Source organism: Drechmeria coniospora, chromosome 01, assembly GCF_001625195.1.
Source record: "Drechmeria coniospora strain ARSEF 6962 chromosome 01, whole genome shotgun sequence".
NCBI classification, from domain to species: Eukaryota; Fungi; Ascomycota; class Sordariomycetes; order Hypocreales; family Ophiocordycipitaceae; genus Drechmeria; species Drechmeria coniospora.
Window position 1 is genome coordinate 3929856 of NC_054389.1, and position 23412 is coordinate 3953267.

The following is a 23412-nucleotide window of genomic DNA, read 5'->3' on the forward strand; positions in this document are numbered from 1 at the left end:
CCTCACGGGCGACCTGTTCGTCTTGAAAATCCATCCGACGTCCAAAAGAGCAAACAAGCATTTTGCAAAAAAAGAAAACATACAACAGCCGGTGTTCGCTGGTCGTCACCGACCCAACTACTAATCTGCCGGTCAGTGGCTTGACGTGTGGAGAGCAGACGGGATCCAGTATTTTCCACTGCCTATGGTCGTATGTGCTAGATTTGTTTGTAAAAGATGATTATATTTCCTTTGCCATCCAATCGGCGTGCACTCCCTGTTTGCACTTTATTAACAAAACACTACGGAGTATCCATCCTGTTATCCGGCGTCATTTCTAGCCGGTCATTATTCTGTTGCATTCAATATTCATTCTGTATCATTTTGGTTCGCGGCCGCTTTCAGCGGTAAACTAAATAATGCAGCCAGCTGCACGGTTACTGGTCAATCTCGCTGCCGATGTTGAAAAGGTCATTCCCCCTCGGGGGTTCATTAAGTCGAGAACTAGTAATATTGCCCATGGTATTGTTGACTTTCACGAGGTACAATGGCAGTTCTCGGCGACGCATTGCATTCACGACGAATTGCAATTTCTATCACCAGGCCTACTTTTGTGTAGTCTTGTGATCTCCCCGATGTCCTGTATTTGGCCCTCTCTTGCAAGCCACTTTGCACTTTTTAAGAGTAACTGGACTCAGCATGTGCTCTATATTGCAGTTAGGAATTGCCGCAAAGTGCTTGTTCAAGGATTCATTTACTGTTCGATTCAGAGGGAGATTCAAACTCCCAAGAAGCTTCAATGGAATTGTCTGGGCCTTCCGTCGGATCAATGTCGAATGGAAGAGTAATGTTAGCTCGGCCTTGGGTAAACTCGACCTGCGGGGCCCTGTCGCCGACTCCGTCTTGGAGCGCACAAATACCGAGCTTCTCTACGAGTCCGAAGGAACAAAGAAGATCCCTCAGCTCGGAGAGAAACGACTGAAAACCGCCAATGTCTGCGGCAGGATACGCATAGTGGGTGAATTCGTACGGGACCAACCCATCCTTGGTGAACCTCCATGCGCTGCCCTTGACATCAAGAAGTTGCTTGGCAGAGCTGGTGGTCTTCCAAGGCACGGCAACGGACCCGAAATTGACAAGTATTTCGTCATCTTTGAGTGTAAAGTGATTGTGAAGTAAAACAATGCCGAAAAGTTTTTGAACTTGATGCTTGACGAACACATGACCTATTGCCGAGGTGAGAAGAGCGACAGCGTCTGAAGTCAAGGTCTCGCTAGCATCTTCGATACTGGGCAAGGAGCTGTAGTGCTGGGGAGAGTAAGGAAGAACTGACGTCATGTTGAGCGGTAAATGGTTAAACGGTTCGTATAATTAGGAATGCACAATGGTATAATGCTTTCGTATCAAAGGGCTTCGTTGCTAGGCACCAAGTGGATACTGGGTCTTCCTATCTGATGGTCAGATTCAGATTTGGATAGCTTTGAAACTGAGGGATGGCCTTCTATTCATAGCCAGTCCATTCGTCCCAATATAGTTCGATGATGTCTGCGCCTAGGATGCATAGATGGCCTTCTACGCTGCAGGTTTGGCCAATGAGTTTTCAATGCATGCCACACTCACAATCCTCCCTATGCACGTCAACCAACCAGTGGCTCGCCGTTGCCGATATATGACTCACTCAAACGTCCGTCAGGATAAACCTTGTCCTCTTGAATCTAGGCATTCATCGAGGTCATGAGTGTAATGGCGCGTGAGCAGCACAACTCATCACGGCATCTACAGAGTACAGATGGATAGTTTTGGGTACACCCATCTCCATTGTTCCCCTGGCCGCATGGAGTAGCAGGTAGTTAATTGGGATGGCTACTGTAGTCAACTACTAAGTAATACTAACGTGGTCCAATAAGCGGGATATTCCTGTAGTTCTACGCGAATTGGAGGCAGATGGTTCAGTTTTGTTGGTGAGATGCGGTCGGGTAACCTTGTCCCGTAGTTTGACTCGCAAGCAGCCACCGGATCTTACGATACGTGGTCCAGATTACTACGCAACCTATGAGTGGCGCCCACTTTTGGCAGTGACCGAGAATAACTCGTAACGCGGGAGGAGCGGCGTCAGCATGTAATGAAGGCTGACTTCGTCTGGGGTAGGTCGCAGAAACGGCCGCCGTGGTTGGCGCTGGTTCTTATCTAACGCAGCATCTGCACAACAAATCAAATAGCAAAGGTTGTTTTATAGGTAACGTATTCTGTATCGATTATCAACAATGCCGTTTCCGTCCTTTCTTGCTAACTCGTGATGGCCGTTAGGCCTCCACCGCCTGCTTAGCATTTTCCCAAAAGGCAACGAGCTCCTCCAATCCCATGCGCTTGTTTGGGTCGTGGTCCACGCATTTCTCTACTGCCCGCTTGAAGGATTCCGGGATATCTTCGCATCCTGTCCAATCCTCCAGTATGTCCTGTGTGTTCTCGATTCCTTCAAAATCTGTTTCTGGCTGGCGTAGAAGCATCCACATGCACCGGCCAACGCTGAAGACCTCGGCCAGTTCGGCCGCTTTTGGGCACCGCTCAGCCCATACTGGAAAACAATTCCAGACATTCCAGCCGCGTTGTCCAGGCGTTGTATCGGGCATGTTGCGCCGCTCGGGACCTGCGTACTTTGTGTACAAGAGTGAACCATCAGCCGATTGCTCGACATCCCAGCTGCCGTCGATTTCCGGAGCCGCCGTCGTGGCGGGGGCGTCATTTTGTTCCCAATCGATGAGTACGAGCTTCTGGTTTTCGTCGATAAGAAAGTTTCCAGGTTTGATGTCCATGTGGTAGGTGTGGGCGACCAGGTGAGTGTGCGCCACGGCTGCAGCCATTTGATGGCACCAGAGCACTTTTTGAGACAATGGGATTCGCTGACCAGCGGTATTGAACTCTTCAATATGGCGTTTAAGGGTGCCGCCAGGGAAGAAAGCCTCAAGGGTGCCGCAAACAAGCTCAGTATGGTCCCCGGGCTTGCGTATAGTGACCAAGGTTGGGGCAGGAACCTTGACGTTTGGATGATGAGGCATTCCATCGACTAGCTTGACAGCGCGGTAAAAGGTTTTCACTTGGTCTAAAATATGGCCACTTTCATAATCGATGAGGTAGGTTCTAAAGTCAATACCTTTGAAGACGAATTGAGATTGAGGGCACGACGCCGTTGTGACGAGCGTTGCGCAGCCCCTTCCGCCGAGCTGGTTTTGCCGGACTAGGGCCTTGAAGTCAATAGTATCCGTGGGTTGCTGAAGAGAAAGTTGGTCAATTGGCGAAAGGATGTCAAGGTAATCGTTGAACCGAGCATCGTGACGGGCAACCCAGGAGATTTGGGGCTCCGGCTCCTCTGAACCAGCATCGCCTACGTCGATGATGACATCGGAGCCCGCCGTCTGCGGGCTCTCGATGCAATCTGGCCAAATGGAAGATAACGCCAACCACAGTGCAGCGCGCATAGATGGTCGATCGGCGAATGAAGCGTTTGGGTCGGTAACTTGGACGTCGTGGTAGCAGTTGACGATCCGAGATGGCAAGCTGAAAGGCCGTCCTTGATCGGATGCGAACTGGAAGATGAGAGTCCTGCCATGACCGTATGCTTGGGCAAAGACAGCGGTTTCCTCGTCGTCGCCCCAAATCCATTCACCGACGACTCCGAGCTTGTTCAATGCGTCGTCTTCGTACATGGCTGCCAGATTTGTTGTTTTGGAAATGTATCGTTCTGGAGCAGCTCCGATTTCGGGGCAAGAAGTCTGTTGGTCGGCGGGAATTATTCGGCAAAAGGGACTGGAAGTTGTATTACGAACGAGTACTGTAGTTAATATGCCGCGCCAACGTGCCAGTAACGGTGTTAAAAGTCCAGGTAGTTAATTACATTGCGGTACTCGTTGTACTTCTACGCCTATATAATGTAAGTAAGCAGACACTGTAAACACCTATCGGTAGGCAACAACATCAGGAAGAAGAACACCATTAGACTGATTTCTGACCATCTTACGACACTTGATTCGTTGGAGCCGGACAGAGCAGATCACTTACTATCTGTTGCAACAGAGTACAGTACATATGGTGCCTAGAGTATCATTACTCCGTACGTCATACGGAGTAACGGTGGTCGAGTTACCAAGATTTACGGGGTGCTCCGTCATAATTGTGTTGTAACATGCACCAACACCAAACCCCCATGTTGCTTGCTGTCAAAGCATGTCATGTACGGAGGATCGACTCCCAAGATCGCTTTGAACCATATCGTCCATATGGAGCAGCGCAGATAGCATGATGAAAATAATAGAGATGAGTGAGGAGCGACTTGTGGTTAAATTGGCTAGCTGCTGCAGCACTCAATCTTTGTCGTATTGGATACCATTCACCCTAGACTGCAATCTTCGAGACAGACAGGCAGTATCAGACAATCATCGTATCGGGGAAGGCCGACCCGGACAAATGGCTTGCCCGCGGCAATACTTCTCCAACGCTTTCTCGATGGCAGGTGAACGGCGTACATGACGAGTATCTTTATCACACCCTCACACTTATTGGTTAGTTCTCCGATATTATCGTACAGGATGCCTTCCCGGTGCCCTCCGCTTCCATCCGTTCCCCAGGCCCGGCCACCAGTGACCCCGCTCTGCCCTAATCCCTGCCTGCTTATTTTTGTCCTTTTCAGTTTATCACCACTGCAAGTAAAACAAGTACGACACCATGCATCTGCGACTAGTGTGAATGACGCGTTCTGCAGGATTTGGTTTGACTGTTGGCTCTTCGTACAATATTGGACAGGTACTTGTACACCGTACGTCAAGGCTTAGACGGTACGTGACCTGTCCGAAATGCCGAGACCTTCCCGATGAGGAGTTTGGCCCGGCCCGTCCTGCAGTTGGTCAACTGTGTCCGGGGTACGAGCATAAATAGTATTCAAAATGCAATCGATGTCTCATCATTGAGGAGAGCCTCAGTGAAAGCCTTGATTTCCGGCATAGTATAGCAATATATTATCCCAATTGATGCCGAAAAATCCGATACCGTGGAAGCAAGGAAGCAGCTGGCCCCTTTCGCAGTTCTGTACTTCATGTCGCCGATGCTGCAGTGCACCGCTTGCATAACTTTGTGATCATTGACGAGTTCATGCCGTCATGTCATCGACGCCGAGCTTATGCCCCTTGTCGGGCGACAACTCGTTCGGCCCTGCTGTGACAGCATGTGCACGCCCATTCGACTTCACTCTTCTTTTCGAGGAGAGCATTCTCTCGATACTACCGTCAGCCATACTCCTCGTCCTAACACCCATCCGTCTGCTCTCTCCGAGCCAGAAGCCTTGCACTGTTCGTGGCAATGCGTTGCGAACTGCCAAGCTGGTATGCTCAACCGAAGTGGTAAGTTGCATCGCTAGATTATATGATTATGTGGCAATCGGTTTTAACATGAACTCAGGCAATCGCCCGAGCAGTGTATTCTAGGCGTCCGATTGCCATCTTTGATGATGTTTTTGGTGTGCTGGATTCGGAGACCCAACGACACGTCTTTGACCACGTCTTTGGGCCCCGTGGCCTTCTCAAGTCGCAAAATACTACAGTAATCTTGGCTACCCATGCTAGTATGTTGACTGAAAATGATGCCGTGCCTCTAAACAGTACTGATTGGAAATTGGTGTACAGTTCACCTCCTCCCTTTTGCGGAGGACATCATTGCCTTGGACGATGGCAAGGTAGCTGCTCAAGGTACATTTGCCAATTTAAGCAAAGAGCACGGCTTTCTGCAGCAAGCTGGTCTTGAGATACATGCAGTTCATGACGAAGAGAAATCAGGAGCCGAAAAGGAGGCAACCCAGCCCAGACCCCTAACCGGTGCCGCTGAGTCGTCCTTGTTCCAGGCCGTGAAAGACTCCCCTCGGCGACTAGGAGATCGACCGGTATACATCTATTACTACAAAACCATCGGCCCTCTAAACACTGCCATATTCGTCTCCCTTCTGCTACTTTGGGTTGTGATGCTTAAATTTCCTGGTAAGGTTAGCTAATTTTCCGCCCTTGACGGACGATGAAAGATGAATCATGAACCGATAATAATGGCACGCAGAAATCTGGCTCACATGGTGGGGAAACTCCAATGAACGGCGCTCCGGCCAAGAGAATGGCAAATACCTTGGTGCCTTTGCCGTCTTCCAAATTGCTGCGTTGGCTGCACTGGGTCTTTGTTGCGGGTACGTACTGTCATGCCTCCGATGCCTGACAAGTGCTAACACGCGCTGTACTATGTACCTCCTTCTGGTGATTGTCGTTGCCTCTGGACAAACGCTTCACTCGACCCTCTTGCGCACAGTCATCAACGCCCCTATGTCGTTTTTGGCTTCCACCGATGCTGGCACCATTATCAATCGTTTCAGCCAAGACGTTCAGCTCATCGATGCCGAGCTGCCCTTGTCGTTTCTCAACGTGGCGTGTAATGTGCTTGTCTGCTTGGCCCAAGCGGTCATGATATTACCTGCCTCGTACTGGCTAGCGATCACTTACCCTTTCCTCTTCGGGTTTCTATACCTAGTCCAGAAGTACTATCTGCGAACATCCCGGCAGCTCCGATTTCTCGACCTAGAAGCAAAGAGCCCCGTGTACTCTCAGTTCCTCGAAACATTGAGTGGGCTAGCCACTATACGTGCATTTTCATGGCAAGACAATCTTATCAAACAAAATGAAGCAAGGCTGGACTACTCCCAGAAGCCCTTTTTCCTTCTCTACAGCGTCCAGCGCTGGCTTAGTTTGGCCTTGGACCTAGTTGCTGCGGCCCTTGCCGTCATTGTTGCAGCAGTCGCCTTCACAACAAAGGGAACAGTCAGTACCGGATTCGCTGGCGTCGCTCTTTTTAACATCATGACTCTGAGCAGTGTCATGAAGACGGCAGTCAATGTTTGGACTATCCTTGAGACGTCCATTGGGGCAGTAGCGAGAGTTAAAGTCTTTGAGGAGGGCAAACCACGGAGCACTATGCTAATGAGTCATCAATACCACCTGATACTTGGCCTGAGAATGGGGGCATCGAAATTCAAGGTGTCTCCGCATCGTACACGTCAGTCTCTATCCGCTCCTGCGGGGAATACACATATGTACTAACACGAACTCTAGAAAAGCCGCTCCACGAGTCCTATCGAAAGTGTCATTCGTCATCAAACCCAGAAATAAGATTGCAATATGTGGACGGAGCGGAGGTGGCAAAAGCTCATTGCTGCTGGCCCTCTTCCGCATTCTGGACCTCGATGAGGGCTGTATCTTGATCGACGGCGAGGATGTATCTACCCTTCCACGCGAAACTATCCGAGAGCGCCTGAATGCAATCCCTCAGGATCCCATCTTCCTCCACGGTACCGTTCGGGTAAATTGCGATCCTCGAGGAGCATCGTCGGATGAACAGATAGTCGAGACTCTACAAAAGGCTCAGCTTTGGAACACGGTTGAGTCCAAAGGCGGCCTCGATGCCGAAATGACTCAGGATTTCTTATCTCATGGGCAAAAACAACTGTTTTGTCTTGCAAGAGCAATACTGCACCCGAGCAAGATTGTCGTCATGGATGAAGCTACGAGCAGGTATGCTTTTATTTCCCCCTTGCTCATTAACCTCAGTCCATGTCTAAATTGATGTAGTGTGGATATGGATACAGATAAGATCATGCAGCAACTTATCAGGACTGAGTTCAAAGATTCGACAATTATTGCCATCGCTCATCGGCTCGATACGATACTTGACTTTGATAGCGTTGTCGTCGTTGACAGGGGTGTCGTTATTGAGCGGGATACCCCTCGATGACTCCTCGCCCGAGCTTCGAAGTTCAAACAACTATATGACACGTATAACAGTCATAAGTGATTAGGGCAATCAGAAGCCTGGTTTAGAATAGATTATTTCCTGCGCCGACAGATGATCTGGCTTCCATCCAGGAGGAATCCTCTGGCAACAAGAAGAATAAGGGAGGAATATATCAAGACAACGCGTGCCGTGGCTACCTTTCCCCCCAAAACTCCAATTTAGAGTTTAATGGCCACATGACGTAAGACAACTTAAGTATACCCCTAGGCCACTGGCACAAGCGCAAAGGGCATGATCATTGAACGATTTAGTCTACCTTCCTTTCCTCCCAATGGTAGTATGCATCCATGTTTGCTGGTCAAAGGATTTGGAATTCCCTTCCCTGTTACTACTTCCGCCGTAATATCAGGATATGAATGTCTTGGGCTTTAGAGTGGATGAACTGAGACTTCAACGGATGCATAGTTGGACCGCCCATCAGTTAATACCTGGCGCCCTCGGCTGCTGCAGGCCGACGATGCCCGGCACGTCGGCGTCGCCGGGGCCGTAGCGGCTCGACTGACCTATAACTATCATCTTCCCTGACTTATGTTGCTCTTCCTTAGATAAAGTCATTCCTGCCGTCGATGGTCTCTGCAAGCCTTTCGGTTAAGGAACTTGCAGATGTTCGCTGGGGAACGGGATTGCGATAACAGTGGCCAATTTTGCTTGGATAGTGGACAAACCTGGGTAATCTAGAAACTTGCATATTTTGAAGCAGGTGGTTCGCTTCGATGATAGGTGCACGACTTGGAACGTCTAATGTAGACTATTGCTTCACAGATGATCGAACCACGGCGCCTGCTCGGTGATGATATTGAATTGACCCTAGCCCTACTATGGAGTGAGAACTACGACCGAAGACTATTGGAATAGATCTCCGTTGAAGATTCAAGGGTAGAGAATGAATATAAAGAAGCCCAATATTGAAGTATTCCCTTTCAGCCTTCCACTGTACTTACAATAGTCGCGGGGCGTCATCAATCGTCTGATGACAGCCCTATGAGGTGATATTAGCGGATAGTTATATTATTACCAATCTGACAGGGGTTCAGCTTACTCGTGCTATTTTCGCAGCCGATTTTCGGCCTCGCATTCCTTCGCACACGCTCCTACCTACCTCATTCGGCTTGACGGCTGTTGGATTGTTGCGAGAGCCAACAGAGTTGAGTTGAGTCAGGATTCGTCTAGAGCCAAAGTACTGTTAAGGCGGCGATGCCCCCTATTCAGTTGGTGCTTAAAGGTTATGATATATGTACTGTACAGTAAATATCACAATGCAGTATTCCGTTGACCGCAAAACCAGCTGAGCTTTCATGCTAGCAATAATTTCATCGCTGGCGTTTAATGACGCTGTGGACGAACTTTGCTTTGCAAACAATCCATTGAGAGGAAAAGTAAAGAAAATAGGTAAGAGTCACTAATACAATAAATAAATATTTATATAGAACCCACGGAAAGAGCCCCAAGCACATAGTCACCACTCAATCTAAGATTTGCCCACATGAGCACCCGCGCATCACATCTACCCTGCCATCAACATCGGCTAATGTGAATAGGAAATCTTTTCGAATCGACTGCCTCCGGACAGAGGAATTACCATCATGACCAACTCAACAATGATTTCGCCTCCAGGCGTTGTCATTTTTGGCCCCGAAGCGAACTGCACACTGGATATCTGCCCCATTGAATCAAGCATTTACAAGTACCGGCCTTCGTTGCCAGCGAACATCGCCCTCCTTGTTTTATACTTCCTCGCCATGAAGATACATATTTACCTCGGTCTTCGATGGAGGACCTGGTGGTTCATGATTTTTATGATGATCGGATGCGGGTCTGAGATGATCGGATACGTCGGACGCATCCTCATGTACAAAAACCCATTTGGGTTTCCGGGATTCATGATACAAGTCATCTTCATTACTGGGGGACCGGTATTCTTTTCCGCCGCGATTTATATCACCTTGTCTGTGACGTGAGCATTCCGTTCCCCTGTCACATTGTCGTCGCAGAATGACGTGGCGAAGCTAACACGCGACATGACAGCATCGATCATTTTGCGCCCGAGCTTTCTCGCGTAAGACCGGCATCCTTCTACTGGTTCTTCATCTGCGCCGATCTCATTTGCCTCGTGCTCCAAGCGAGCGGGGGTGCTCTCTCGACGGTGAGCCTGGGCGCCAGCGAGACTGGAGTGAAAGTGGCACTTGCTGGCCTGGCCTTGCAGGTTGCAGTCATCTTTATTTTCTGTCTCTGCTTTGCCGACTACATGATACGGTACGACAGAAGTCCATCAACCCCACCGATGACGAAGAAAATGAGACTATTCTTCGGAGCTCTCTCCTCTGCGGTTGGCTGCATACTAGGCCGATGCGCGTTTCGGTGCTACGAGCTAAGTCAAGGGTACCGAAACTCGAAAGTGATTACAAACGAGGGGCTCTTCATTGGTTTAGAAGGAATGTATGCGTACATCTAAAATACCAGTTGCTGAAGAATGATGCTGACGTTTTGCAGACAGGTACTCATTGCGGTCTTTACTCTCTGTATCTCGCACCCGGGTTTGGTGGTTGGCCGCCAGGACCAGAAAAGGTCGGACACTATTCGTAAAGCTGCCAATAAAGAACAACAAAGACAATAAGAAAATGAGAGATGATTCCTTGAAATACGAAGCTGGACTTGTCATGACAACCAACTGAGTCAGATGGAGATGTAGGTCCCAGATCATTCATGCTGTGGAAGGTCGACTACATCATGCAAATACAATAGCTTACCCTTTATGAAAGTCCCACGTTATTATTTTACTCTCCGCTGAGCGCATACAACTCGAATATCACAAACGGGGCGTCGTCCGTGTATTGCGCAACCCAGGTTTTCGCAGTACAACTGGGGACATATTCATTACTCGCTCTCGCTCGGCTGTTTTCCGAGACTCCATGTCCCGTCTGCTTTCCGGTTCGAGTTCCCGAGTTTTCCCTAGTACAGAAAAGTTGAGGATGCAGGGGGCCATCTTGATACTGGAGCCTGATATCGTCGATGGCTTCCGGCTCCGGTCGTCTGTATATCGGAATGGACCGGGACCGCCAGCCAATCAGGCTGCGGCCGATGTCCTGTTTGGGCCAATGGCCACCATTGGATTGACTGAATGTCTGTCCCATTCCACAGAGTGCATTCATTGATGTGCGTGCTCTCAGTCATTGAATTGGCGAAGGCAATAGCTTCTGAAGCTGCCAAGGCGATAGAGGCAATGCCCTTGTAGGGGACGCTGAAGTGTCAGCTCATGTTCACTCCATTGATCCGACGGTGCTTTCGAGATACCTACCATCACGTTCCAAGGAACTGCAGTCCATGCATCTCTGACGAGAGGGTTATTCGCACGCGATAGTTTTTGGACACATTGCACTATTATGAACAAGTATCTTGGAAAAGCTTTCATCATAAATACACGATATACTTGCACGAATGGGTCATCGGTTGATGGGCCTCATTTCAGTGAACGCTCAAAATACACTTCAGGAGACTTGTTGACATTTGAGTATAATGATGTAATACATCACTCGATTCAACTCCCTTCATCTTCATGCCACGGCAGGAGCGTGAAGGCCATGCAGTCCTACAGCAATGGGGAAACCGGCTTCCGCTCGCCCCATCTCCGTCATTGTTGGCAACTCGCCAGCGTGGGGATTCGGAATGCTAAATACTTCCATTCCGGTTGCCGTTGCCGCCTCCCGAGGCGTCTGGCGGCTGAGAGGAAGTGTAAACCGCTGACGGACGAGGCGAGGGTTGAGACGCTCGTAGGCGTCGTCCTGGAGCCAGTATTTTTTCGCCGCATCGTTGCGATTGAGAATGACATCATAGTAGCAGCTCAGCATGATGTCGGTTGTGTCGAAGTGAATGTAATCCATGCATATTTCCGTCCGCTCGATGTTTTCATCACACACATGCTCTTCAAAGGCATTGATGGAGTGGAAGAAGAATGCAGCAGGGGTGGAAAAGCGAGCAACAACACCTTTGCCATGGCGGTCGACGACAATCCACCTGCACAGGTTCGACTTGTCAAACGACTTCATGGCATCCAGAAGGTTCCGCTCCCACAAGATTTTGGCGTCATCCCAGTGGAAATGGGATGATGGAATGCAGAGAATGAGATAGTTCTCAGTCAAGAAAAAGCTATGAATGTATGCCGGACGGATATCCGGCCCGGACACGGCGGCCAGGATGTCTGTGATCCCCGTCGACGCACTCACGCGGAAAAGGCGATAGGTGGGCGATCGACCGAGATGCAGGTTCACATTGAACAAGTCTCCCGTCTTGGGATCTCGCTGCGGGTGAGCGCAGGAAAGCGGGCCGTCGAGGTCTGGGTGAAGCTGAGACTGGTTTCTGGAGCCTAAAGACTCGAGCGTGTCGGGGTTGATATCCTGAAGGATTGATGTGTCGGTGGCGAGGAACAGCTTGCTGCTGCCAGTGCGGTGGCCGGCACCGGGAGGCGCCTCGGAGGCAACGCCAGGCAGGTTTCGATGAAGGGCGACATTATTGTTAAGATGAGAGGGAGCAAACATGGATTGGGCCTTGGCAAAGATTCCGACACAAGGGTCCGACCTTTGGGCAAAGGAGACGCTGGTGCGCCATCCTTTCTTTTTGATGGTCTCGACAAGCTCATCCGCCTACCGGCGAGACGAGTAGGTGACGGTGGTCGCGCCGTCACCCGTCGGCGGCACAATGTCGAACTTATGCGTATGGGCAAAGCCGTCGAACCAATGAGAGACGAAGTAAGTTCCTCGACTCGTGTTCTCGATCGCGCTGACTCCTGGCCCCGTGCGGTAGAGGGCACCGGCCGCCCAAGCGGGTATGGAGCCTTTGACTTGTAAGCTCAACGGTCCCCTATGCTCCTTTAACCCTACAAACTGAACAAATCCAAGGTCAGCAGATGATATTACGGCCCAAGATTTGACCTTTGCCTTACGCCGGCTTCGTTTGGCCAATCTTTCCACGCCTCCTTGCAAATATTGTCTGCGAAGAGCTGCATATCGACCTGTTCATGTCCGGCAGCACGTCGGTGTGTGCGCGTCGAGTTGAGTGTCATCTCATAGGTACCCATGTTCAAAGGAACGAGCGAGCGAGCCGTTTGGCAGAGGGATGGTATGATGCCCTCGAGGGTCCCCCAACTTTGTGGGAGCAGGGAGCGGGAGAGAATGAGTCAGGGGGTGGAAAATTGCGGATGATAAAATGTCTGACTTGGCAGTTGTCGGCGAAAACCTGTGGTGGTGAGGCAGCCGGAGACGTGAATTCTCATGCCAGCAGAAGTAAGGCAGTGCCAAATGAAGTGAGGCAGCAGGTATGCCACGACTTATACAGCTGCTTGGGTATCGGCAACGGGAGGCGCATGATGTTGAATACGATGACGGCCTGCATACTCGCATCCGGGAACACGCCATCACAATGACCACGAGTTCTGTTGGCCAGTTCCGTTCTAGCGAGCCGCCATCATTCGAAGCGTCCCATGCAAAGGCCTCAGCTCGGTTCATCGGTCCCACGAGAGGTGTGCTGGGTTGTGTTGGTAGCGGTGACGACACTTTTGCAGCATGATTTCCCCTGCGCCCACAATCAACGAGGAACGGCCAGTTCTCCGACTCCCAACGAGTGGCTATTCACGAATCGCCCCCCTGCCACGTGTGGCAAAAAAAATGGACGGGCTGCATGCGATATCGGGACCTCGCTGGCTTCCCATTTGGGCATACCATTCAAGCTGATGACATCGTGGAAACAACCAACAATCAGTCCAGTTGCGGTGTACGAGCACGGAACGCTCACTCAACCGCCTGTTCGGTCATTCTTCCGGTGTAAAATCGTGAACAGGCTTGATGCTGCTTAGGATTGTGTTGGTTAGTCAGGCTTGATGCTGACGTGGCAGCGCGAAGGATGACGCAGAAGCGATATGGAGATGGATTCTTGCCCTGCTCTTCCGACGCACTGGGACATGCATGTTTTTCTTGTTGGATATTCATGCTAACTTCGGAAGCATGATATGAATATGATTCAGGTTTGGGAATGAAAAAAGAAGGAGATTTGGTATCGAGACAATTAATACCCTCAATCCCCGCATCGCCAAAAAAATGAGCCACACCGGATTTGAACCGATAACCTTTGGAATGTTCCAAACTGGAAGCCAACTTTTAAGGGATTAGCTTGATGTTTATCAAGCGCTGGGAGGAGGAAGCTTACCGCGCTGCCGTTGCGCCAGCGGCCCTTGAACGTGCCAAATTTATTGTCGAATAAGTAGGACAAGTATTGTTCCTTTGGTCGGCTCTGCTAAGCAACGTCCGCTGGCCGCCGCACAACGACCTTTAACAATCAGATAACCCAGTGATGAAGAAGCAAGAGTACTGGCATTTGTCAGCCGAGTCTGTCCCTATTCGCCTCGTAGTCGGTTCAAGGTTTGCTACCTGGTAGTACGAGCCTGTGCCTCATCGCCACAGTCATGTCGCTAGGTGAACGACGACGAACCTGATATCGACGGGCAGGACAGCATTCCAACACAAAATCGCTGGTGTTTTCCACAATTTATCGTAATAGGCGTGGACCGCAACCAAATTTTGGCGTCTGCGGAGGAGCGATGGATGGATGTTTTCATTCCCAGCCAGAGTGCTCTGCTGCATGATGTTGGATGCGAATGGCAACTTCGACGTCCGGCACTTACTCGCATAGCCGCCTCATCGGCCTTCAAGCGCCTGCTGTCGAGAGCCGATGACTCCTTGTCGTGGGCTACAGTACAGTTTTGAATCATGGAACCTTCAGGAAATAACCAACCAATTGCCCAAACTCGGGATTACATGCTCCCTGATCAACCAACAAATTGAAGTTGACGACCTAGGCTGGGGGAGCACACCCCTTCATAAGCCTGTACAGGAGCAGACATTGCTGTGACACTAACGTGGCACAAGGAAGGGGTGAGATTCATCACTTGACACCCAAGCAATGAATTGATGGATAACCGAGATCCGGCCGAAATACATGTCAACACCACTCCAAAGAAGCCTGTTGGCCGTTGTGAGGTTGTGTGCATCCATCTCGGCAAAATAGAATGAGCCATAACTTTTGGCATATTCCTGGATAGAACCTAGACAGATCTTCCGTCAATCATCATTCATCTCCTCTACTATGCGTCTTGGCTCACCGATCTAGGTCCCGAACCAAGCGGGGAAAATGCAGGCCTCACGGGAGACAATGGGCGAGAAACTTGGTCATGACGGATGCATTTTTTAGGATATGCCTCAATCACAGTGATTCGCCCCCTCACGTGGCCGCATGAGGGGTATGCATCTGCTCTTTGCATCCTGGAGTCTGAGCAAACCGTCTTGTTGTTGCCTTCATCACAATGGCTGACCAATGGGCAATGGTCAAGGTCAACTGCACAACCTCGGAACTCACCAACCACAGGACCTGCGCTTGAAGCAGGCCAGCATCGTGCGCCGCCCCTGCTCGCATGACCTCATCGAGATTCTCGAAGCCGATGTCGACATGCACCGCCTCCATCCCCCGCAACGGAGAAAAGGGGCGCCGAAGCGGAAGGGGGCATGCGGCCGTCGGTGTTTGCTGTCTGTCCGCCGACTCGACGACGACGACGAATCAGCCGACCAGTCAGGTTGAGGAGATGCAATGGGTGGTTGGCCGAGTAGTGTGAAGCGATAAGAGGACGACCCTCCTTCACAGGGCGGAAGCTAGAAGAAACCGATGGAGGGGGGCGATGGTGGGCGAACCACGGACGGCCTGTGGCCCTGTCGTCTCCGCGTCGGGCATTTATCAATCGTCCGGGTTTATGTTGGGCGCCGAGAAGCCGCCGTCCCGACAGTAGGGCTGGTTGGTGGGTTGCGTTGAAGGAGAGGAGAGGAGAGGAGAAGCGTTCGCCAAGGATGACGTCGACGACCTGATGGACGAATGGATCGACGCTCCGTCCCCCTCTGCTTTATTGGCCTCTCTCCTCCGCCTCGTGATGGGTGAGAGCCGTCAAGTCGAGAATTGTCGGCATCGGCAACGAGCCGGAGAACACAGCGGAAGGACGCGAAGAGAAGGCGAGACAAGATGGGCGAAGGGAGCAGACAAGACTCGGTTGGAGGATCCCAGGCTGACACTCTCACCCGCCGACGGAACGTACAACCGACGTGCGAGTGCATACCGATGCCGTCCAAGGCGAGCGGAAGGGGGAAAGACGTTCGTTGTCGAATAGATGGGGTGGGTGGGTACCTGCGATGCATCATGGCATGAAGGACCTTTGCGCGTCCTGCCTATCAATCATCTCATCACTTCGACAAAATCGACGAGTGATATTCCGGACCTCTCATGATTTATACGATGCGCACACGCATTCTGCGATATGCTCTATGCAGCTGCTCGTTTTTGGCCATTTTCTTGCACGGGGGTTGCGTAGGAGTGACGGCATCAGTCAGCTGCACACTAGCCGTCGCGTCCCTCGTATGCCCGCACAGTTGGCGATGGAACGGTCGGTCCATGTAGCATCGTTGCTCAGCGAGAGGGGTAGGTAGAAGATGGAGTTGCGTCGTCGTTTGTGTGGGTGCCATGGCCATGGAATATAATGATGCTGAATACCCGAGCAACGCTGCGAACGCACAAGCCCATGGACAAGCCAACGGACGGCAAATCGACAACATGCTACCGCAACAAGAAGCAGCAACGGCATGCAGCGTTCATCGGCCGACAACTGCTACCTGAACAGTTGCTGAGGAACAGCCCAAGAACAGCCCAAGAGCAGCACAAGGGCAGCAAAGGAGCAGCACAAGAGCAGCAAAGCAGCAGCACAAGAGCAGCACAAGAGCAGCACAAGAGCAGCACAAGAGCAGCACACAGCACAAGAGCAGCACAAGAACAGCACAAGAACAGCACAAGAACAGCACAAGAACAGCACAAGAACAGCACAAGAACAGCACAAGAACAGCACGAGAACAGCACAAGAACAGCACAAGAACAGTCCAAGTATAGCACAAGAACAGTCCAAGTATAGCTCAAGAATAGCACAAGTAAACCGACAGAATAGCGGCGGCACGGCACAAGAACAGAACAGCACAGACCGGCACGGGGGAAAAAGCCAGCGATTCTCTCAGCGGGCTCGCATGCCCAAGTGGCGAAGCCAGGCAGCGGACGAGTGCCCAGTCACTCAGTGAGCTGCAATCCCGCCACATCGCGTGATGTGAAACTCCCTCCTTTTCTCCGGCCAGTCTCGTTTGTCAACGTGAACACGGCCGAGTCGGCAGCAGGTCGCACATCGCCATTGCCCAGAGCAATTCTTCGGTCTCATCTGCTGCCTCGTCCCCGAGAGTCGATGCGGCAGGATGGCCCCTGCTGCAAGCCTGGGCATGGTCCCAGACGATGTATTCACTCTCATGGCAGAGAATGTACGTGCCTAAAGCCCCCCCCCCTCCCCATTAACGGTGGCGTACGGATGGACTGACGACGCAACCTCGCTTGGCCTAAGCTCGACTTCTTGGATTTGCTGGCCCTCTCGCTCGTCTGCAAAGCGACGCGCAAGCTGGTCTCGTGCCTGCTCTGGAGGACCATCGTGATCCGGCCAAAGAAGGAAGACAGGCCGGAGCTCGTACGGATCCGGATCCCGCCGGGCATTCCGCAAGAGCACATGCGCGCCATCTGCTTTCGAAACGTCTTCGAGCACTTCCCGTCGTACCGCTGCATCCACTGGGACGAGCCCGAAGGGCGCACGAGCTCGGGTAGGGTCGCTTCGACCGACTGGTACTGGTTGAGAGCCGAAGACCTCTCGCAAAAGGTCGACTACCTCATCAAGCAGTTTCGCAAACGGCGGATGGACAGCTTCAGGTACGTTGCGACGCCTCCTCGGTCCATGGCCCGTCCGCTTCCCCCACGCTCACACCTGGGCGCGCCGCACGTAGCTGGGAAATGGGCATCTGCCTACCGGGACGCTTTCTCGAGCTTCTCGCGCGGATCCAGCCCCGACTGCAGGATCTGACGCTCGTGACCGACGGTCACTGTCCGGAGGAGGGCGACCGGGCCCAAGCCGTTTCGCTCAGCAACGTCTACTTCCCACACCTTCGAAAGCTCACCTGGATCGGTCCGGGAAGCGTCGTTCGCCTGTGGGAGCTCTTCAGCAACCATGCGGACCAGCTGGAGGAGTTTGAGATGAAATGGACCTCCCTCGACCTCATGGAGGACAACTTTGCCCTGGCGGACAGAGAGGACTGCGGGCTATGGGCGCTGCTGCGACACGGCAACCTGCTGCGGGCCCGGGCCGCTTCCGGAGGAGGAGGCCATCGCGGTCGGCCGTCCGGGTCCGGCAGCGAGACGCCCTTCTTGAGCCTCACGCCGTCGCTGCCTCCCGGGCGCGTCGAGATGCCGTACCTTCGAAGTCTCAGCCTCTCGCACGTGACGCTCGGTCCGCTCGCGTACACGGAGCTGGATTTGCTCAGGCTCGAATCGCTGACGCTCCGAGACTGCCCCTCGTGGGTCAACTTTTGCCAAGGGCTCGTCGACTCGGGAATGCCGCTGAGCCTCAAGTGTCTCGAGCTCCAGAGCGGACTGGAGAGGTGGGAGGCGCCCGAGGACGCGGCACCGGAGCGGGACTGGATCTGGGTGCGGCTCATCGATGCCGTCGACAGGCTCGAGGAGCTGTACGTGAGCGTCCGCGTCGGACGGCCTGTCCCGAGCGTCGCGCTGTGGGATCATGTTTCGAAGCACCGGAAGACGCTGACAACATTCGTGCACCACTTTCGGGAGGACATTGTCGACCACCCGGACAGAAACGTCGACGACGGCACCTACGACGTTCTGGACTTGGGCATCAAAAACGCCCTCGAGCACATTGTCGTGCAGAGGGCCTTTATGCACCTCCACCTGGACGCCCTTGGTCTGCCGTGCGACCCGAGGATCTTGGTGAGCCTTCCTTCCCGGGCGAGGGACGAACGAGGGGATGACTGACAGGACCTCCCTCTCGCAAGCCACCGCTGCTTGAGCCTTTTCGGGAGAGGACGACGCTCAAGTTCATCCACATCCGACAATCGGCCTCGGATGCGCAGGGCTGCCTGCCGGGACCGATGCACTTCACCACCTGCGGTCGACGTTTGCAGTATCCGCTGTACCACGGAAACTTGCATCAGACGTACAACGACTGCCTGACGCAGATTTTCGGCCGACAGGGTGTGCCGTCCGTCGAGCAGGTTGCCTTTGGGGACTTTTCCATCCCACGCTGCAGGAGCTGCTGGAAAAACTTCATCGCCGAGCGGGATACGACCGCCAAGGAAGGCTTCCGCTTCCTCGAGCTGACGGAGCTCGAAGGCTTCCGGGCCTTGTGCCGGCACCGAAGGATTCTCGAGTCGTGCCCCTGGGAGGAGTTTGAGACGGAGTCGGTCGGCCCGTCGACGGTTGAGCTCGAGGAGGCGCGCGAGAGCATCATGCAGGGGTACAAACTCTGCGCAGGCAAAAGCCCGACGCACGAGGTTGACCCGTACAACGAGTTCTCCGACGCCGGAGAGCCTGAAACGGACGACGAGGACAGGGGCGACCCAGACGGCGGCGAGTACGCGTACGAGGCATACGAGGATGACGAGGCAGTAGCTGGGTGGATTGATGATGTTTGACGGAGATGGTAGGCCGGTATGAAAAAGTCCAACTCGCCGGCGGTTCGTGTCAGACGGTGGACGCGGAGAGTGGATTGTGTCGTGAGAGGACGTGATTAGAATGCTGGCAGTGGACAGAGCAGAGCAGAGGCGACGGGGAGCCCATGTATTCGTATTATTCCTTAGTACCTACGGGGTACTGTAGTAGCATTTGCCTTCCTCCCATGCTGCACTGGTACCAGAGGCAGAGAGCAATGCAAGTGTGCTGCCATGGGTGTACCGATACCAGTTACTACCAAGGTACCGCTTAAGTACCTCCTAACGTAAGTACGTATTACAGTAGATCTCCGTAGGTACGTTACGGAGTAGTATTACTCCGTATTCGTCTCTTTATTCATCGCGTTACCGACGTCCTGTACCGGTACCAGAAGCACAGCAGCGTACGTGTGTTGTATGAGAGTACATGTACCAGTTGCGTTGGTATTCTTCTTATTAATATCATCTACCGACATGCTGTGCTGGTACCAGCGGCAGAGCAGGCAAGTGTGCTGCGTACTTGTGTGTGCAGATAACCAGTTGCGTTAGTATTCGTCTTGTCGTTATCGACCAACGTGCTGTACCGGTACCAGAGGAAGAGCAGTGTACGTGCGCCGCATGAGTGTACAGATACCAGGCACGTTTGCAAGTGTACTGATCAGGTACAGCGGGTGCAAGTCCTACTGATAATAGTGGACAAAGCCTTCCCAGCCTCCCTCCGGCCCCCCTCCTTGTCGTGAAGTTGAGGAAGGGGCAGAGGAGGGACACGGAAGGAGGGACACGGCAAGAGTGGAAGGTGCTCGGAGGGGTCGAGCTTGTCCCCGCAAGGCCCACAGTACCTGAGAAGGCATGGCATCCTATTGGACCTCGCTCTTGTTGCTGCCCTGTTTCGACTCCTGCCGAGGGGGAGGGAGTGCTGAGGTCAGTCAGTCGGACGGCGCTGATGATTTGTTTGATCTCGATTGTTCGTTCCATCCCCTCGGTTCGGCTCCACCTTGGCAGACAATGACATGCTCAAGATCTACCTGTAGAGTCCATCTATTACGCGGCCACGACGACGACGGACCGTATCGAACACGACCCTCTGCTGCTCTCCCTCCTCCTGCCCGCGGCCTCATGGCCCATCCGCAAAGATGGCGATGACGAACCGCCCTCACCATCGGGCCTCGTCCATCGCCTCGTCCGCCTCGGCCTCGGCCTCGCACGCCGACAAAGTTTCCGCATCACCGCCGTCGCCGCCGTCGAATGCCAACGCCGACGGCCCTCACGCCGCTCGGGAGTCGACGGCCCCCCTTCACGGCCACCCGTCGATCCTGCAACCCCGCGTCGCCGTCGTCCTCGACGTGCCGCCGCCTTGGCACCCCTGGCTCTTCGCCCTCCGCCTCTGCTCCATCCTACCGGCCCTGTGGTGGGGTCTGCCTTGCGCGTTGCAGCTGCTTCTGCGCCTGCTCCCCGGCGACGACCGCGTCCTCGTCGTCCGCGCGACCAAGGCCTCCTCCTTCGCCTCCTCCTCCTCCTCCGCCGCCGCCGCCTCCTCCTTCTCGTCGGCCCATCAGCCGTCGGCTCCCCATGGCGAGGACGCCGTCGAGTATGCCTTGACCGAGGCCATGCTCGCGACCATCTGGGTGCGATTCCACGCGATTCCGTCGCCGCCGACGAGCCAAACTGCCTGCTGACTGACGGCGGAGACAGTGCTTCGCCTGCGGTTACCTGTCCTTCTTCTTCGCCGACTGCCTCATGTCGCGCTGGTTCGTCCTCCAGCCTCGCCCCCCCCCGCCTCGCCCCGCCTCGCGCACGTCGGTGCCGTGAAAACGAGAGGGGCCTTGCCGCTGACGTCGCCTTCACCGCCGCAGGCTCATAAACTACACTCCCCAAGCGACCATTGTCCGTCTGCTCTCCATCAACGCCGTGAACGCCTACCTCACCCTCACCGTCCTCTCCCTCACCGGCGGCTTCCAAGACCCCCGACTCCTGCTGCCGGGCTGGATCGGCATCGCGACCGTAGGCCTGAACCCTTTCCACTCCTCCCTCCCCTCCCTATCTCTCGCGTCGATCGCCCTTCCGTTGGCGCCCCGACTCTCTGACAGCGTTCTCGTCCAGACCCTGACCGTCTGCTACCACATCACGCACCAAAAGATCAACATTCGCAAGGAGACGTCGACATCGATCAACGTCTTCTCCATTGCCAGCTACATCACCATGGTCACGCTGCTTATCCACATGCACTCGTACCTCGCCGACTACCCGACCATGCCCATCATCTCGCGCGCGAGGCAGCTCTGGCAGGACGCCAAGGGGCTCCTGGTGCGGCTGCAGGGTGCCATCGTCGAACGTTCGGAGCTGTGAATCGTCAATGCGAAGTGGACGCGGAGGAGGAACCGGCGGCATGGACCACATCGACATGGGGAATTGGACCACGCCTCGTCCCGCGCTCGGCGTCCACTCTTGGCATTCTGCCCATCTGTACATGGCATCACCGCCGCCTGCACCGTTTCGGGTGACGCAAGTTACATGGGTTACGCGGATGCGTGGCGCACACGACTTGCCGCCGGGCCGGCCGGCGTTTACGAGCCTCTACTGCGCTTGTTGTATAAAAAAACTTTCATTTCAACGTACTGCCCTCGGCTACGGCTGGGCTTGCCTGAGGGAAAAAAACGAGTGACCGACAAGCCATGATGATACTTGGCCCGTAGCCCACCTCTTGTGTGCAGGATGAGAAGCAGCGACTGACATCAACTGCTTCGCGGCTCGGAGTGCAGGCCGATTCCTCTCCAATTCTCGCATGAAAAAAGAAACTCGCCGTAGGATGGGTGTCCGTCGTCCCTGTCGGGAGCGATGGGAGCCAGAAGACTCCTGGGTATCGATGCATCGGAAAGAAGCGCAATATGCCGGGAGCCCTCCCGCCCCAACTATTCTTGACATTGACACGCTGCGTCGCAGGCTGCTGCCGTGACAGGACGACGGCGCATTGCGAGCTTAGAAGCCGTGGACCTTGATCGTCTTAGCATCTAGCTCAAGGCCCTCCTTGTCGACGAGAAATTCCTGGACATCTTTGCGCTGATCGCCCTGGAGCTGGATCACCTCGCCCATCTCCGTATCGTTGACGATGGTGCCATTGCAGGCTGCGAGAGGGCCACGTCAGCGACGGCATGCTTCCGAGGCGGCGGCGGCGGGGGAGGGGGGGCGGAGGGGATGACGAACCAAACTTCTTCTTGATGACCTTGAGAATCTTCTTTTGGTCGAACTTCTTGGGGAGACCCTGGACCGTGGTCAGAGTTTTACGACCATTACGCTCTGCGGCAGCACGTTAGTCCAAGTCGACGTCGACGCCACGCGGGGCACACCGTCGTGCCACCGACGCACGGCAGCGGCCGGATGACGGCACCGAGGCGGAGGAGACTTACGTTGAATGCGTATATGAATGTAATTCTGCGTCTGCTTGGTTTCTCCGGTGTCTTCGTCGGCTTCGGCGAAGGGGTCTGCACAAGGGATAGAAGGTCAGTCGAAAGGCTCAGCGTCCGGTCTTTCATCATGGCGGGGTGCGCAGTCGTGGGATAGGATGGAGGAAGCGTCCGCGTCGGGTCGGGACAAGACTTCGCAGCGCAGCGCCGGAGCGGGGATCAGGGAGCGAGGAGCGAAGAGCAGGGAGTCTCGGCGGCCATGGTGTGCGCCGACGGCGAACGGCCGAGGGTCGGGGGAGAGGGCGAGCCACGCACCGTAGGTCTTGAGATTTTCGATGGACATATACTCGGAGGTATCGGGGTGTCGGTGGGAAATGGGTTTTGTGAGGGGGAGCGTTGGCAGCTGAAGGCTGACGATGGGAGGCCTTGCTGTTGGTGAGGTTGACTGTAACGTCTTTGTGTTTCGGAGCGCGACGGACGGGGCGAAACGAGAGGGCGACGGAGCGTAAGGTTGGTAAGATGTGCGTTGATGAAGGCGAAGTTGGGGAGGCGAA

At 53.7% G+C, this 23412-nt stretch overlaps 7 protein-coding genes and 1 non-coding gene across 8 annotated transcripts; 3 read left to right on the forward strand and 5 right to left on the reverse strand.

The window, feature by feature from the left end:
* Window positions 1-76: 76 nt before the first annotated feature.
* On the reverse strand, window positions 77-192 carry DCS_r11. The gene has a single exon (XR_005881870.1). It is a non-coding gene; the product is annotated as a 5S ribosomal RNA (ribosomal RNA).
* Window positions 193-729: 537 nt separating this feature from the next.
* Window positions 730-1317, reverse strand: DCS_00944 (uncharacterized protein; the record flags this gene model as incomplete). Its single annotated transcript, XM_040798279.1, has 1 exon — window positions 730-1317. The coding sequence occupies one exon, from the start codon at window positions 1315-1317 to the stop codon at window positions 730-732; it is 588 nt and encodes a 195-aa protein (XP_040659162.1).
* A 965-nt stretch (window positions 1318-2282) lies between these two features.
* DCS_00945 (Protein kinase-like protein) lies at window positions 2283-3683 on the reverse strand (the record flags this gene model as incomplete). Its single annotated transcript, XM_040798280.1, has 1 exon — window positions 2283-3683. One exon carries the CDS (start codon window positions 3681-3683, stop codon window positions 2283-2285), a length of 1401 nt encoding a protein of 466 aa, XP_040659163.1.
* Window positions 3684-5129: 1446 nt separating this feature from the next.
* Window positions 5130-7791, forward strand: DCS_00946 (uncharacterized protein; the record flags this gene model as incomplete). The annotated part of the gene is made up of 6 exons (XM_040798281.1): window positions 5130-5369; window positions 5428-5590; window positions 5652-5999; window positions 6073-7056; window positions 7118-7571; window positions 7629-7791. 6 exons carry the CDS (start codon window positions 5130-5132, stop codon window positions 7789-7791), a joined length of 2352 nt encoding a protein of 783 aa, XP_040659164.1.
* Window positions 7792-11402: 3611 nt separating this feature from the next.
* On the reverse strand, window positions 11403-12922 carry DCS_00947 (uncharacterized protein; the record flags this gene model as incomplete). The annotated part of the gene is made up of 2 exons (XM_040798282.1): window positions 11403-12488; window positions 12788-12922. 2 exons carry the CDS (start codon window positions 12920-12922, stop codon window positions 11403-11405), a joined length of 1221 nt encoding a protein of 406 aa, XP_040659165.1.
* A 3495-nt stretch (window positions 12923-16417) lies between these two features.
* DCS_00948 (uncharacterized protein) lies at window positions 16418-19442 on the forward strand (the record flags this gene model as incomplete). The annotated part of the gene is made up of 6 exons (XM_040798283.1): window positions 16418-16812; window positions 16874-16996; window positions 17084-17231; window positions 17312-17667; window positions 17742-18738; window positions 18804-19442. The coding sequence occupies 6 exons, from the start codon at window positions 16418-16420 to the stop codon at window positions 19440-19442; spliced, it is 2658 nt and encodes an 885-aa protein (XP_040659166.1).
* Window positions 19443-20590: 1148 nt separating this feature from the next.
* On the forward strand, window positions 20591-21803 carry DCS_00949 (uncharacterized protein; the record flags this gene model as incomplete). Its single annotated transcript, XM_040798284.1, has 3 exons — window positions 20591-21082; window positions 21150-21253; window positions 21311-21803. 3 exons carry the CDS (start codon window positions 20591-20593, stop codon window positions 21801-21803), a joined length of 1089 nt encoding a protein of 362 aa, XP_040659167.1.
* A 630-nt stretch (window positions 21804-22433) lies between these two features.
* Window positions 22434-23201, reverse strand: DCS_00950 (putative translation initiation factor protein; the record flags this gene model as incomplete). The annotated part of the gene is made up of 4 exons (XM_040798285.1): window positions 22434-22579; window positions 22659-22751; window positions 22862-22936; window positions 23174-23201. The coding sequence occupies 4 exons, from the start codon at window positions 23199-23201 to the stop codon at window positions 22434-22436; spliced, it is 342 nt and encodes a 113-aa protein (XP_040659168.1).
* Window positions 23202-23412: the final 211 nt, after the last annotated feature.